At 40.4% G+C, this 12,868-nt stretch overlaps 1 protein-coding gene across 8 annotated transcripts; it reads right to left on the reverse strand.

Moving 5' to 3' along the window:
- Positions 1 to 871: 871 nt before the first annotated feature.
- Positions 872 to 11,422, reverse strand: LOC127331015 (serine/threonine-protein kinase TIO). Of its 8 annotated transcripts, none has more exons than XR_007869511.2 (7): positions 10,942 to 11,422; positions 10,740 to 10,835; positions 10,538 to 10,612; positions 10,244 to 10,336; positions 10,054 to 10,128; positions 9,872 to 9,964; positions 872 to 1,305 (listed from the first exon to the last, which is right to left on the reverse strand). XR_007869511.2 is itself a non-coding variant. In XM_051357106.2 (5 exons), the coding sequence occupies exons 2-5, from the start codon at positions 10,827 to 10,829 to the stop codon at positions 10,057 to 10,059; spliced, it is 330 nt and encodes a 109-aa protein (XP_051213066.1). In that variant the 5' UTR covers positions 10,830 to 10,851; positions 10,942 to 11,422; the 3' UTR covers positions 10,051 to 10,056. The 8 variants fall into 8 exon arrangements, 1 of the variants encoding a protein (XP_051213066.1); XR_007869510.2 differs by having other exon boundaries at positions 10,740 to 10,851; XR_011751276.1 differs by lacking the exon at positions 872 to 1,305 and adding an exon at positions 8,130 to 8,286 and having other exon boundaries at positions 10,740 to 10,851.
- Between the last annotated feature and the right edge of the window lie 1,446 nt (positions 11,423 to 12,868).

Below are 12,868 nucleotides of genomic sequence, written 5' to 3' on the forward strand. Positions count from 1 at the left end.
AATTAAAAACTGTTCAAATGTGAAAAATGTTCAAATTTTGAAAAATATAATTTTTTGAAAAAAATTCAAAATATAAAATCGTTCAAATTTTAAAACTGTTGAATTTAAAAATGTTGATATTTTGAAAAAAAATCTTGAAAAATAATTTCATAAAAAATGTTAGATTTTGAAAAAGAAAAATATTAATAACAGAAAAAAATAGAAGAAAGAGAAGAAGAAAAAAAAGAAAAAAAAACGTACCTCAGCTAATGGGCCGCGGCCCAAACTACCGACCTGGTCGCTGGGGGTGTGCGGCACCCCGCACGCGCCGACCAGGTCGGCGTATAGCAGTCCCCCTTATTCCTGACTTCAATCGATAGGTTACGCCCTACCAGCCAGCAGGCAGTGTCTGCTAAAAAAAAAGCCAGCAGGCAGTGTATGCTAGCGAGTTATCATAGGTAGTGGTACATGTTAAGAGATAATCTCTTCCATGCATTGTATCTGAAGAGAGAACTCTTGCATGCACTACATCACGGTATAAGATTTGGGGCATTTTAAAGTGCCCCAAATTTGAACCAAAGTGCCACTAATTAGCTATAGGGGTACTTTTTCAAGTGCCACCTTTACTTGCGTCTCTAAAATTATTTGGGGCACTACCTAGTGGCACTTTGCCAAGTGCCACTAAATCCAATTAGGGGCACTTCTAAAAGTGCCACTAAATCCAATTAGGGGCATTTTGCTAAGTGCCACTAAATCCAATTAGGGGCACTTTGCCAAGTGCCACTAAATCCAATTAGGGGCAAGTGCCACTAAATCCAATTAGGGGCATTTTGCCAAGTGCCACTAAATGCAATTAAGGGTACTTTGAGATGTGCCCCATAACCTGTGGCAATTTCCAAAATTCCGCAAATACCATTTCATGTGCTGCTCACTGTCATACAAGAATGAGCACACAATATGAACATTATTTCATACAAGAATGAGCACATACTGTCATACAAGAATAAGAACACACAGTACCAACATATATACTGTCGTACACACTGTCATATAAGAATCCAATACACTTTATCGCGTCCAACATAATATCTCACTATGTCTCACAGAGCAAAACGGAGATAGAAATTATGACTCTCAGTTTGTAGTAATTTGATTCAGCAAAACGGAGATGAAAATTGTGACACTCTCAGTTTGTATACTGTCAAATCATCACCATGTTTCGACTTTGAACATCATAACTGATCAGCATCACCTTCAGTTGAACCCAGACGACTGAGATGGTGCGGCATCAGTGATCACCATCACCTTGAGTATTCAGAATTGTACCTTGAGAGAAGTGATAACCCACAAGTATAGGGGATCGCAATAGTCTTCGAGGGAAGTAAAACCCAAATTTATTGATTCGACACAAGGGGATGTAAAGAATACTTATAAGCCTTAACAACTGAGTTGTCAATTCAGCTGCACCTAGAAAAGCACTAATAACAGGGGTGATGTGAAAGCAGCAGTAGTATGAGAGCAATAGTAACAGTAACACAGCAGCAGTAGCAATAACACAGGAGCAATGGCACCGAAAAATAGTTGATACTACTTCCAATGACATGTAGAACGAGTATATAATGATGAGAGATGGACCGGGGTTCCCACCTATCTACACTAGTGGTAACTCTCCAATAACAAGTGTTGGGTGAACAAATTACAGTCGGGCAATTGATAGGATTGAAATAGCATTAAGACAGAACATCAAGATTATTAATCATGTAGGCATGTTTCCCATATATAGTCATACGTGCTCGCAATGAGAAACTTGTACAACATCTTTTGTCCTACCAGCCGGTGGCAGCCGGGCCTCTAGGGAATCTACTGGATATTAAGGTACTCCTTTTAATAGAGCACCGGAGCAAAGCATTAACACTCCGTGAAAACATGTGATCCTCACATCACCACCATCCCCTCCGGTTGTCCCGATTTCTGTCACTTTGGGGCCTTTGGTTCCGGACAGCGACATGTGCATACAACTTGTAGATACAATCTAAGCAATAAGTATAGAGCTTAAATCTAAGATCATGCCACTCGGGCCCTAGTGGCAAGCATTAAGCATAACAAGATTGCAGCAACAATAACTTCACAAACTTTATAGATAGACTAATCATAATGTATCATCCATCGGATCCCAACAAACACAACACCGATTACATCAGATGGATCTCAATCATGTAAGGCAGCTCATGAGACCATTGTATTGAAGTACATGGGATAGAGAGTACCAACTAGCTACTGCTAGAACCCGTAGTCCATGGGGGAACTACTCACGGAGCATGATGGAGGCGATGGCGTTGATGGAGATGGCTTCCGGGGGGCACTTCCCCGTCCCGGCAGGGTGCCGGAACAGAGACTTCTGTCCCCCGAATTGGAGTTTCGCGATGGTGGCGGCGCCCCGGGAGTCTTTACCGAGTTTCACAATTGGTGTCGCGTTTTTAGGTCGAAAGGGCTTGTATAGGCGAAGAGACGGAGTCGGAGGGTGCCTGGGCCCCCCTCACAGTAGGCCGGCGCGGCCAGGCCTGGGGCCGCGCCGCCATGTTGTGTGGTGGCCCCCTGGCCCCTCTCCGACTCTCCTTCGGTGTTCTGGATGCTTCTGGGAAAAATAAGATGTTGGGTCTTCGTTTCGTCGAATTCTGAGAATATTGCCCGAACAGCCTTTCTGGAACCAAAAACACCAGAAAACTGGAACTGGCACTTCGGCATCTTGTTAATAGGTTAGTTCCGGAAAACGCATAAAAACATTATAAAGTGCAAGCAAAACATGTAAGTATTGTCATAAAACAAGCATGGAACATCAGAAATTATAGGTACGTTGGAGACGTATCAGCATCCCCAAGCTTAGTTCCTGCTCGCCCTCGAGTAGGTGAACGATAAAAAGAGTAATTTCTGTAGTGACATGCTACTTACATAATCTTGATCATCCTATTATAAAGCATATGAGATGAATGCAGTGACTCAAGGCAATGATCTATAGTTGCTAACAAATAGATAACATATAGCAAAACTTTTCATGAATAGTACTTTCAAGACAAGCATCAAAAGTCTTGCATAAGAGTTAATTCATAAAGCAATAAATTCAAAGTAAAGGCATTGAAGCAACACAGAGGAAGATTTAAGTTTCAGCAATTGCTTTCAACTTTCAACATGTATATCTCATGGATAATGGTCAACACAAAGTAATATGATGAATGCAAATAAGCAAGTATGTAAGAATCAATGCACAGTTGACACAAGTGTTTGCTTCTAAGATGGAAGGAAGTAGGTAAACTGACTCAACATAAAGTAAAAGAATGGCCCTTCGCAGAGGGAAGCATTGATTAAATCATGTGCTAGAGCTTTTTAAGTTTTGAAATCATATAGAGAGTATAAAAGTAAAGTTTTGAGAGGTGTTTGTTGTTATCAACGAATGATAGTGGGCACTCTAACTACCTCATCAACCAGACTTTCAAGAGCGGCTCCCATGAAGGACGTTATCTCTACCAGCAAGGTAGATCGTCCCTCTTCTCTTTTGTTTACACATGTATTTTAGTTTCATTATTTATGGATGACACTCCTCCCAACCTTTTGCTTACACAAGCCATGACTAACCGAATCCTCGGGTGCCTTCCAACATTCACATACCATGAAGGAGTGTCTATTTGCAAAATTAAGTTGCTTACTGATGAATCAGAGCAAAACATGTGAAGGGAATTATTAATGAAAGTTAATTAATTGGGGCTGGGAACCCCATTGCCAGCTCTTTTTGCAAAATTATTGGATAAGCGGATGAAGCCACTAGTCCATTGGTGAGAGTCCGTCAAGAGTAAATGACAAGATTGAAAGATAAAACACCACATACTTCCTCATGAGCTATAAAACATCAACACAAATTAGGAGCATTTTGAAGGTTTAAAGGTAGAACATGAAGTATTTACTTGGAATGGCGGAGAAATACCATGTAGTAGGTAGGTATGGTGGACACAAATGGCATAGTGGTTGGCTCAAGGTTTTGGATGCACGAGAAGCATTCCCTCTCAGTACACGGCTTTGGGCTAGCAAGGTTATTTGAAGCAAACACAAGTATGAACCGGTACAGCAAAACTTACATAAGAACATATTGCAAGCATTATAATACTCTACACTGTCTTCCTTGTTGCTCAAACACTTTTACCAGAAAATATCTACACCTTAAGAGAGACCAATCATGCAAACCAATTTCAACAAGCTCTACAGTAGTTCTCCACTAATAGGTTTAAACTACATGAAAAAACTTAATCATTATCTACTTGAGAGCTCAAAACAATTGCCAAGTGTCAAATTATTCAAGACAATATGAGGCATTTTCTGTTTTCAACCAAATAACCATAAGTGATGTAGCTTCCAACTTTTATCATTGAACATTAAAAGTAAAACGAAGAACAAGTGTTCATATGAAAAAGCGGAGCGTGTCTCTCTCCCAAACAAGGATTGCTAGGATCCGATCTTATTCAAACATAAACAAAAATAAAAGCACATAGACGCTCCAAGTAAAGCATATATGATGTGACCGAATAAAAATATAGTTTCAATAGAAGAAACCTGATAAGTTGATGAAGAAGGGGATGCCCAAGGCATCCCCAAGCTTAGACGCTTGAGTCTTCTTGAAATATGCAGGGATGAACCACGGGGGCATCCCCAAGCTTAGACTTTTCACTCTTCTTGATCATATATCATCCTCCTCTCTTGATTCTTGAAAACTTCTTTCACACCAAACTTCTCATAAACTTCATTAGAGGGGTTAGTACTCAAAAAACTTGAATTCACATTGGTCCTGTAGTGACACATTGCAAGAACTCAATAAAACATTAGCTATAGCTCTCCACGTCTAGAAAGCCTTGCTTAAAGTCCGCAAGAGACAATGCAAAAAACAGAGACAGAATCTGCCAAAACAGAACAGCCAGTAAAGACGAATTTTAAAGAGGTACTTCCGTTGCTCAAATCAGAAAACTCAAAACTAATGAAAGTTGCGTACATATCTGAGGAACACGCACGTAAATTGGCATAATTTTCTGAGTTACCTACAGAGAAAACAGCCCAGATTCGTGACAGATAGAAATCTGTTTCTGCGCAGAAATCCAAATCTAGTATCAACCTTCGATTAGAGGCTTCACTTGGCACATCATTGCAATAAAATAAAGATAAGGAGAGGTTGCTACAGTAGTAACAACTTCCAAGACACAACAAAACAGTAGCAAAATAAACACATGGGTTATCTCCCAAAAAGTTCTTTCTTTATAGCCATTAAGATGGGCTCAGCAGTTTTAATGATGCACTCGCAAGAAATAAGAGTTGAAGCAAAAGAGAGCATCAAAAAGCAAATTCAAAACACATTTAAGTCTAACCCACTTCCTATGCATAGGAATCTTGTACACAAATAAATTCATTAAGAACAAAGTGACAAGCATAAGAAGATAAAACAAGAGTAACTTCAAAATTTTAAGCATATAGAGAGGTGTTTTAGTACCATGCAAATTTCTACAACCATATTTTCCTCTCTCATAATAATTTTCAGTAGCTTCATGAGCAAACTCAACAACATAACTATCACATACAGCATGCTTTTCATGATTCACAAACACATAATTTTTATCAAGCTCAGAAATAATAGGATTAAAACTTTCAAACCCGCTTTTATCAGTAATGTAACAAGATGATTGATCAATCTCAAAAGATATGGGACTCATAGATAAAGTCAAGAACTCTCCAATCCCATTTTCATTAGTAGTACAATTAATAGTATCAAGTAACATAGGACCATCATCTAGAGATTTATCATAAACATTTGCCAAGCAAAACTCTTTAGTACCATGCATATCGACATCAGGCACAAATAAAGCATTATCATAAGATTTATCAAAGTAGCATGGATTATCATAGATAACAGGAGCATAATTATTCTCACAAGTTTTACTCATAGGTACTATTTCAAGAGAATCCACAGGAACATAACATTCAACCTCTTTCGGTAAGCATGGAGGACAATCAAATAGTGTAAGAGATAAAGAGTTACTCTCATTAGAAGGTTGGCATGGGTAGCTAATCCATTCTTCCTCCTTTTGTTCATCACTCTCCTCTTCTTTTTCATCCAATGAGCTTTCAGGTTCATCAATTTCCTCCTCTTTTTCATCCAATGAGCTTTCAGGTTCATCAATTTCTTCTTCCATAGGTCCCTGCAAATTGTGAGTGCATTCTAGTGCATTAATGAGTCTCTCTTTATAATCAATGATATAAGGATTATCAGTGTAACTTTCATTGCAAAAATTAAGGATAGAAGAGACATAATCTTTAAGGTCCTTACAAACAATACAAGTTTCATAATTTTTAACCATGAAGGATTCTATCTCAGAGGCTCCCATAAATATGACAAATTGTTCTACCTCTTCAAACCCAAAATGAATATAGCTATTCCGATTATAGTTCTTAATTAAAAATTCCTCACTAAAGCCACATTGAAATTTAAGATGTTTAGTGTCCTGTTGAGAGCAACAGTTTATATCATGGCGTTTAAGAAAGATTTTAGCAATTGTATTGAATTTTTCTATCACAGCACTCATCACTTTTCCCGCTCTTGATTCTCTATAATTATTATAATATTCTATAAGCTCCAAGTAGGTTATGGGTTCTCCCATAACAGCAGTTTTTAATTTTTAGGTTTTTCAAATTTTTATGGATTTTTGGGTATATGAGAAAAGTAAAACAAGACAAAAAGAAACTAGACAAAAGTAAACTAAGAAAAATAAAACAAGACAGAAATAAACTAAGCACAAATAAACTAGGCAAAAGTAAACTAAGCAAAACAAAGTAAAACAAAATAAAAACAGAGAGAGAGGTAGAGTGTACTCCCCAGGTGAAGTTATGAGTAGAGCTATGCCTCCCCGGCAACGGCGCCAGAAAACAGTCTTGATAACCCACAAGTATAGGGGATCGCAACAGTCTTCGAGGGAAGTAAAACCCAAATTTATTGATTCGACACAAGGGGAGGTAAATAATACTTATAAGCCTTAACAACTGAGTTGTCAATTCAGCTGCACCTGCAAAAGCACTAATAACAGGGGTGATGTGAAAGCGAAGAGTAGTATGAGAGCAATAATGTGATAACACAGCAGTAGCAATAACAAAGGAGCAATGGCACCGGAAAATAGTTCATACTACTTCCAATGACATGTAGAACGAGTATATAATGATGAGAGATGGACCGGGGTTCCCAGCTATCTACACTAGTGGTAACTCTCCAATAACAAGTGTTGGGTGAATAAATTACAGTCGGGCAATTGATATGATTGAAATAGCATTAAGACAGAACATCAAGATTATTAATCATGTAGGCATGTTTCCCATATATAGTCATACGTGCTCGCAATGAGAAACTTGTACAACATCTTTTGTCCTACCGGTAGGTGGCGTAGGCCTCTAGGGAATCTCTGGATATTAAGGTACTCCTTTTAATAGATCAGGAGCAAAGCATTAACACTCCGTGAAAACATGTGATCCTCACATCACCACCATCCCTCCGGTTGTCCCGATTTCTGTCACTGTGGGGCCTTTGGTTCCGGACTGCGACAAGTGCAAACAACTTGTAGATACATTCTAAGCAATAAGTATAGAGCTTAAATCTAAGATCATGCCACTCGGGCCCTAGTGACAAGCATTAAGCATAACAAGATTGCAGCAACAATAACTTCACAAACTGTATAGATAGACTAATCATAATGTATCATCCATCGGATCCCAACAAACACAACACCGATTACATCAGATGGATCTCAATCATGTAAGGCAGCTCATGAGACCATTATATTGAAGTACATGGGATAGAGAGTACCAACTAGCTACTGCTAGAACCCGTAGTCCATGGGGGAACTACTCACGGAGCATGATGGAGGCGATGGCGTTGATGGAGATGGCTTTCGGGGGCACTTCCCCGTCCCGGCAGGGTGCATCAGAGACTTCGTCCCCGAATTGGAGTTTCGCGATGGTGGCGGCGCCCTGAGTCTTTCTCGGAGTTTCGTCAATTGGTGTCGCGTTTTTAGGTCGAAAGGGCTTATATAGGCGAAGAGACGGAGTCGGAGGGTGCACAGGCCCCCTCACGAGGCCGGCGCGGCCAGGCCTGAGGCCGCGCCGCCATGTTGTGTGGTGGCCCCCTGGCCCCTCTCCGACTCTCCTTCGGTGTTCTGGATGCTTCCGGGAAAAATAAGATGTTGGGTCTTCGTTTCGTCGAATTCTGAGAATATTGCCCGAACAGCCTTTCTGGAACCAAAAACAGCAGAAAACAGGAATTGGCACTTCGGCATCTTATTAATAGGTTAGTTCCGGAAAACGCATAAAAACATTATAAAGTGCAAGCAAAACATGTAAGTATTGTCATAAAACAAGCATGGAACATCAGAAATTATAGGTACGTTGGAGACGTATCAAGAAGCAGTAATATGTTTCAGCAAAACGGAGATGAAAAATAGAAGTGCAGTGTCCATGCTCAGATGCTGACAGTAAGTAGTAAACCAAGTAGTTTGGTCATGTGCACATGGTGGATGCTAAAAACTTGCCTTGTTGCATACATCAATGTGGTACGAAGGAGCATGAGTAAGTTGACGCTAGCATAGAGACCCCTATTTTGAGTGAAAGAGCTGAAAAATATGTCCTAATGAAACAAGAGAAGACAGTACTAAAGCATTTTTAACTGAAACTCAAATGCTCAATATGAACTGTCCTAAAGTCATTTGGATAACTCTGTAATAAAAGAGTTGTCTATCAATTTCAGTAACAAATATCAAAGATAGATACCCAATATCTCCATCTACAGTATGCATTTCTTCAGAAAGTCATGCAGCTGGTGTATCCACATGGCTTATTAAAAATATTAGCTAAATGTCAATACCGTAGAAAGTGAAAGAGGGGCTTGGATTAATGCAAGTAGCAGCCTGCCCATGTGAAGTACGTTTTCCTAGCATGCAAACTGAGTAGCTGTAGCAGTATATTACACTAGATGTCTTGTATTGTTTAATCTAGATGTCTTGTATTTTTTTTTCGCCCGCTGTAATTTGCAAATATGCAGAGCAAGGGTAGTGATGCTGGACATGCTAAGGGCTTGTATGTTGGGTTACAGAGAAGTGAAGATGTTATTAAAATGGATGGATGAAGTACTTGATCCAATAAGTTCATGCAAAAGCAAAGCACTATAGGAACAATCTGTTGTTTGGACAAAAAGAAACTAGTCTGTCCAACTGAGCTTCAAGAAATGTAAATACACGACAATTTTCGATTCTTCACTTAAATAATATAAATTCAGTTAACAGTTCACGTGGATAATCTGTAAAAGGATGATGATGAGCAATTCACTTTTTCTCAGTAGCTTGATCAAAGTGTGTATAGTAAACATGGAAATCGCAATAATTCTACCTCAAGTATCAGGCTTCTGTTGGTATCGGCGTATCAATACCAGAGTGCCAGACCATTATACGCTACAAGGCTATTTGGTTAAGGATGGAATTCATGTCTTTTACTGGGATATATGAATGCATAATGAGTAATCCCATGTTTTTATGCCATGGCCCTATTCTTCATTGACATTAGCAGTTTGACACTGGTCATGTCCTGGGGAATGGCATGGTGAAGTACAAACCAATTCCACACTATAAAGAATCAAGGATTATCCTGTTACAACTCTAGACCTAATGTCCCTGTTTGGCCTGGGAAATGAAATGTTTGGTCCATCACTAACCCTCTGTGGCGTCCAGCATAGTTAAAACGCAATTGAAAACCATCATGAACAAGAAAATTCCAAAGACTTCTTGTGATGATCTAAAACTAGTACCATACACAGCATAGAATATACCTTGACAATAGATCCTTTTCCAATAAGGATGTTCTGAGGTTTCATATCCCGGTGGATAATACGATTGGAGTGAAAGTAATACAATGCTTTTACCTGAAATGAGGGCACACGTTCAAACCGTGAAGGCAATAAGTTGTAGACTGGTATGGTTCGTAAGGAGAAAAACAACATTGAGTCCATACCAGCTACTTAGCAATTGCTTGAACTTGTTCTTCTGGAAGGCACTTATCATCCTCGAGCACCTCAAAGAGCTCTCCCTGAAACAGCCATTACCCACCATTAATACTGAAGTTTGGCCAACCCAAGTACAATGAGACCAAACCAATCATTGGCGAGAAAGCACACTGTGATAAGAAAGATCTAGCTGAGTACCTGTGCAAACTCTGTGACGACACAAAACTCTTGAGGGGTTTCAAAGGCATCGATCATTTCAATTATATTCTCATGTTTGAGTTTTCTCAGAATCTACATAAAAATTGATGAGAGCAAACATTGAGATGGTAAATTGAGATAATAAACGCTGTGTTATGAGATAATAAATGCAGCTACTCCTACATGGGAACTATTGTAAATTTCTGGCTATATGCTTATCGCTTGTTCCATACATGACACACGTCTGATGACTGTCCCACTGACTGAAATAGAGATGATTATAGCAGCAGTTACCTCGATCTCCTGCCTTAGGTTGTGGATGTCCTTGTCGTTCTTCCCATGCTTAAGTATAAACTTCATGGCAACCGTCTGAACCAAATTCAGACAGGACAACGGATTAAACCAACTTTATGTGGAGAAGAAAAAATCTCACAAATCGTCCGCTCCTTCCAAGGTACCACCGGAAACCAGTAGAACGGAGGGGTTTGATGCGAACCTGTCTAGAGTACTTGCGCCTCCCCATGTAGACCTTCCCGAAGGACCCATCCCCGACGAGCTCCACCACATGGTAGTCCTCCACCACCATCTGCCGCTAGCCTCGCAAAACCCTAGCCCGAATCAGCACCAGGGTCAGAGACGCCCCCGAAACACCCTGAATTCGAGCGGCACGCCCAGAGGAGCGGCGGAACCGAACTCACCGTGGACTGGCGACGGATTGGAGCGGCACGAATCGGGGCGGAGCTCCCCCACCGCCAGCCGAATCTGGCCGAGGCGAGGCGGGGAGAGGGCCTGGGGTTTGCGGTGAGTCAATCCGCGCGCGGCTTGCGGGCGGATCGGCGCGGGCGGCCGGAGCAGCTCGCCTGATGTGTGTAGGCAGCGGCTGGAGTTCCGCTCTCCTCCCGACTCCCGTGCGCTCGCTCCGGAGTTGGATTTGGAATTTCCTTGAAGACGACGGCGAAGCGCGGCCTGGCCCTCGATAGCGAGGCGCGGCTGGGTCGTCGACGTTGACGGCGAGGGGCGGCTGGGCCGTCGACTGCGAGGGCGAGGACCACCTCGACTGCGATGGCGAGGCGCGGCTGGGCCCTCGACGGCGAGGCGCGGCGACGGCGATGGAGCACGAGGCGCGGCGACGGCGATGGAGCGCGAGGATGGCGTCGTGGATGGCGTTGAGTGGATGGCGTTGAGTGGATGGCGTGGAGGAGTTGATTTTTTAATATGTTTGATTTTTCAATTAAATGATGTCTTAAAAACATTAGTTGAGGCCAGATTTTTTAACACGTTAGTTGAGATGTCCTTAATAAAGATTAAATATGTCCTTAACTAAAAAATTTAGCAGATTTGAACTAATTCTAAAAATTTAGCAAAGCTAAACTAATTCACTAATGTTTTTATTAGTTAAAAAACCTTGTTATTATTTCAAGATGAACTAAAGATCTCAACTAATTCACTCATGATGAAAGATTAAATAAAGATTTTTTTAGTTCATCTCAACCCTGGCAGATTTTTTTTCATTCTGCTAAATGATGTCCGAAAAACATTAGTTCATCTCAATTAAAAACATTGGCTAACTAATAATTATGCCTGATTTTTTAACACGTGTTTGATTAATATGCCTGATTTTTTCAATGATCCCTGTTTTTTTATTAGTAATAATTATTAACATTGGCTAATATTATGGGTGCCATTTTACAATGATCCCTGATTTTTCCATTTGTTTATTTCAATTTTAATTTAAAAAATTTATGCAAGTTTACTAAACAAAATCTACTAATTCCTAGAAGATCACTAATAGTCAAATTCGTGCGAGTGAATCTTGTTCCCGCCGGTGACCGGGGAGCAGTTCTCTATCTTCTTCATGGCGTTGTACCCGACCTCCGACGAAAGAAGGGGTAAGTTGTTGATCTATTATGTACAAAACAATGTATGTTAATCTATTATTAAAAATCACCAAGTCACCATTGTTTTATTTAACACCTTGCTATATTTCAGAGATGGAGGTGGGGAGCACGGAGTTAAATCCTATCGTGCTCTCTGATGGTGAAGAGGAGATGCCGATGGAAAGTGATCCGTACATGGACATCCCGGTGCAGCAGACTATGTTGGTTCATAGGGGTATGTATCTTCACATTCCTACAAATATGTCGTCCACGAGATAAACGGATATGTCTCTCACATGTACAACTATTATCTGCAGGACCGCGTATAACTGGCAACGAGGAGTATGATAATCACTGTGTTTGGGGAAACAATCTAGTACTCAATGAAGACCAATGCAAAGCCCTCACAAATTTGGTTCGTCAGTTCCCAGGAAAACCATTCAAGTACTATGTGTACAGGATGAGCAAATCTTCTGTCATTCAAAAAAAACTGCAAAATGGTGTGTACTTATTTTAACTCCTTGCATAAATTCTGAAAAAATACTAGTACTTTAGGAAGAATACAAATATTCTATCCTAATGGTTCTCAAATGTTTCTATTTTGCAAGGAATTTTCCGCAAAGTTCACACAGAGGTACCTCAAGAAGTACCTAGATGATGCAATTGAGCTACCAGTCCAATGTGCGGGATATCAAAAGTCTTACAATGTCAAGATGAGGCTGGGACTAGATCTAAAGAGGGCAATGCT

Source organism: Lolium perenne, chromosome 2 (genome assembly GCF_019359855.2).
Source record: "Lolium perenne isolate Kyuss_39 chromosome 2, Kyuss_2.0, whole genome shotgun sequence".
Lineage (NCBI taxonomy): Eukaryota > Viridiplantae > Streptophyta > Magnoliopsida > Poales > Poaceae > Lolium > Lolium perenne.

Coding starts and splice junctions, on each gene's coding strand:
- LOC127331015 (XM_051357106.2), bottom strand. CDS start 10,829: ATGGTGGTGGAGGACTACCATGTGGTGGAGCTCGTCGGGGATGGGTCC. Junction 10,337..10,537: donor ACCTAAGGCAGGAGATCGAG/GTAACTGCTGCT, acceptor ATTTTTATGTAG/ATTCTGAGAAAACTCAAACA. Junction 10,129..10,243: donor TCGTCACAGAGTTTGCACAG/GTACTCAGCTAG, acceptor TGGCTGTTTCAG/GGAGAGCTCTTTGAGGTGCT.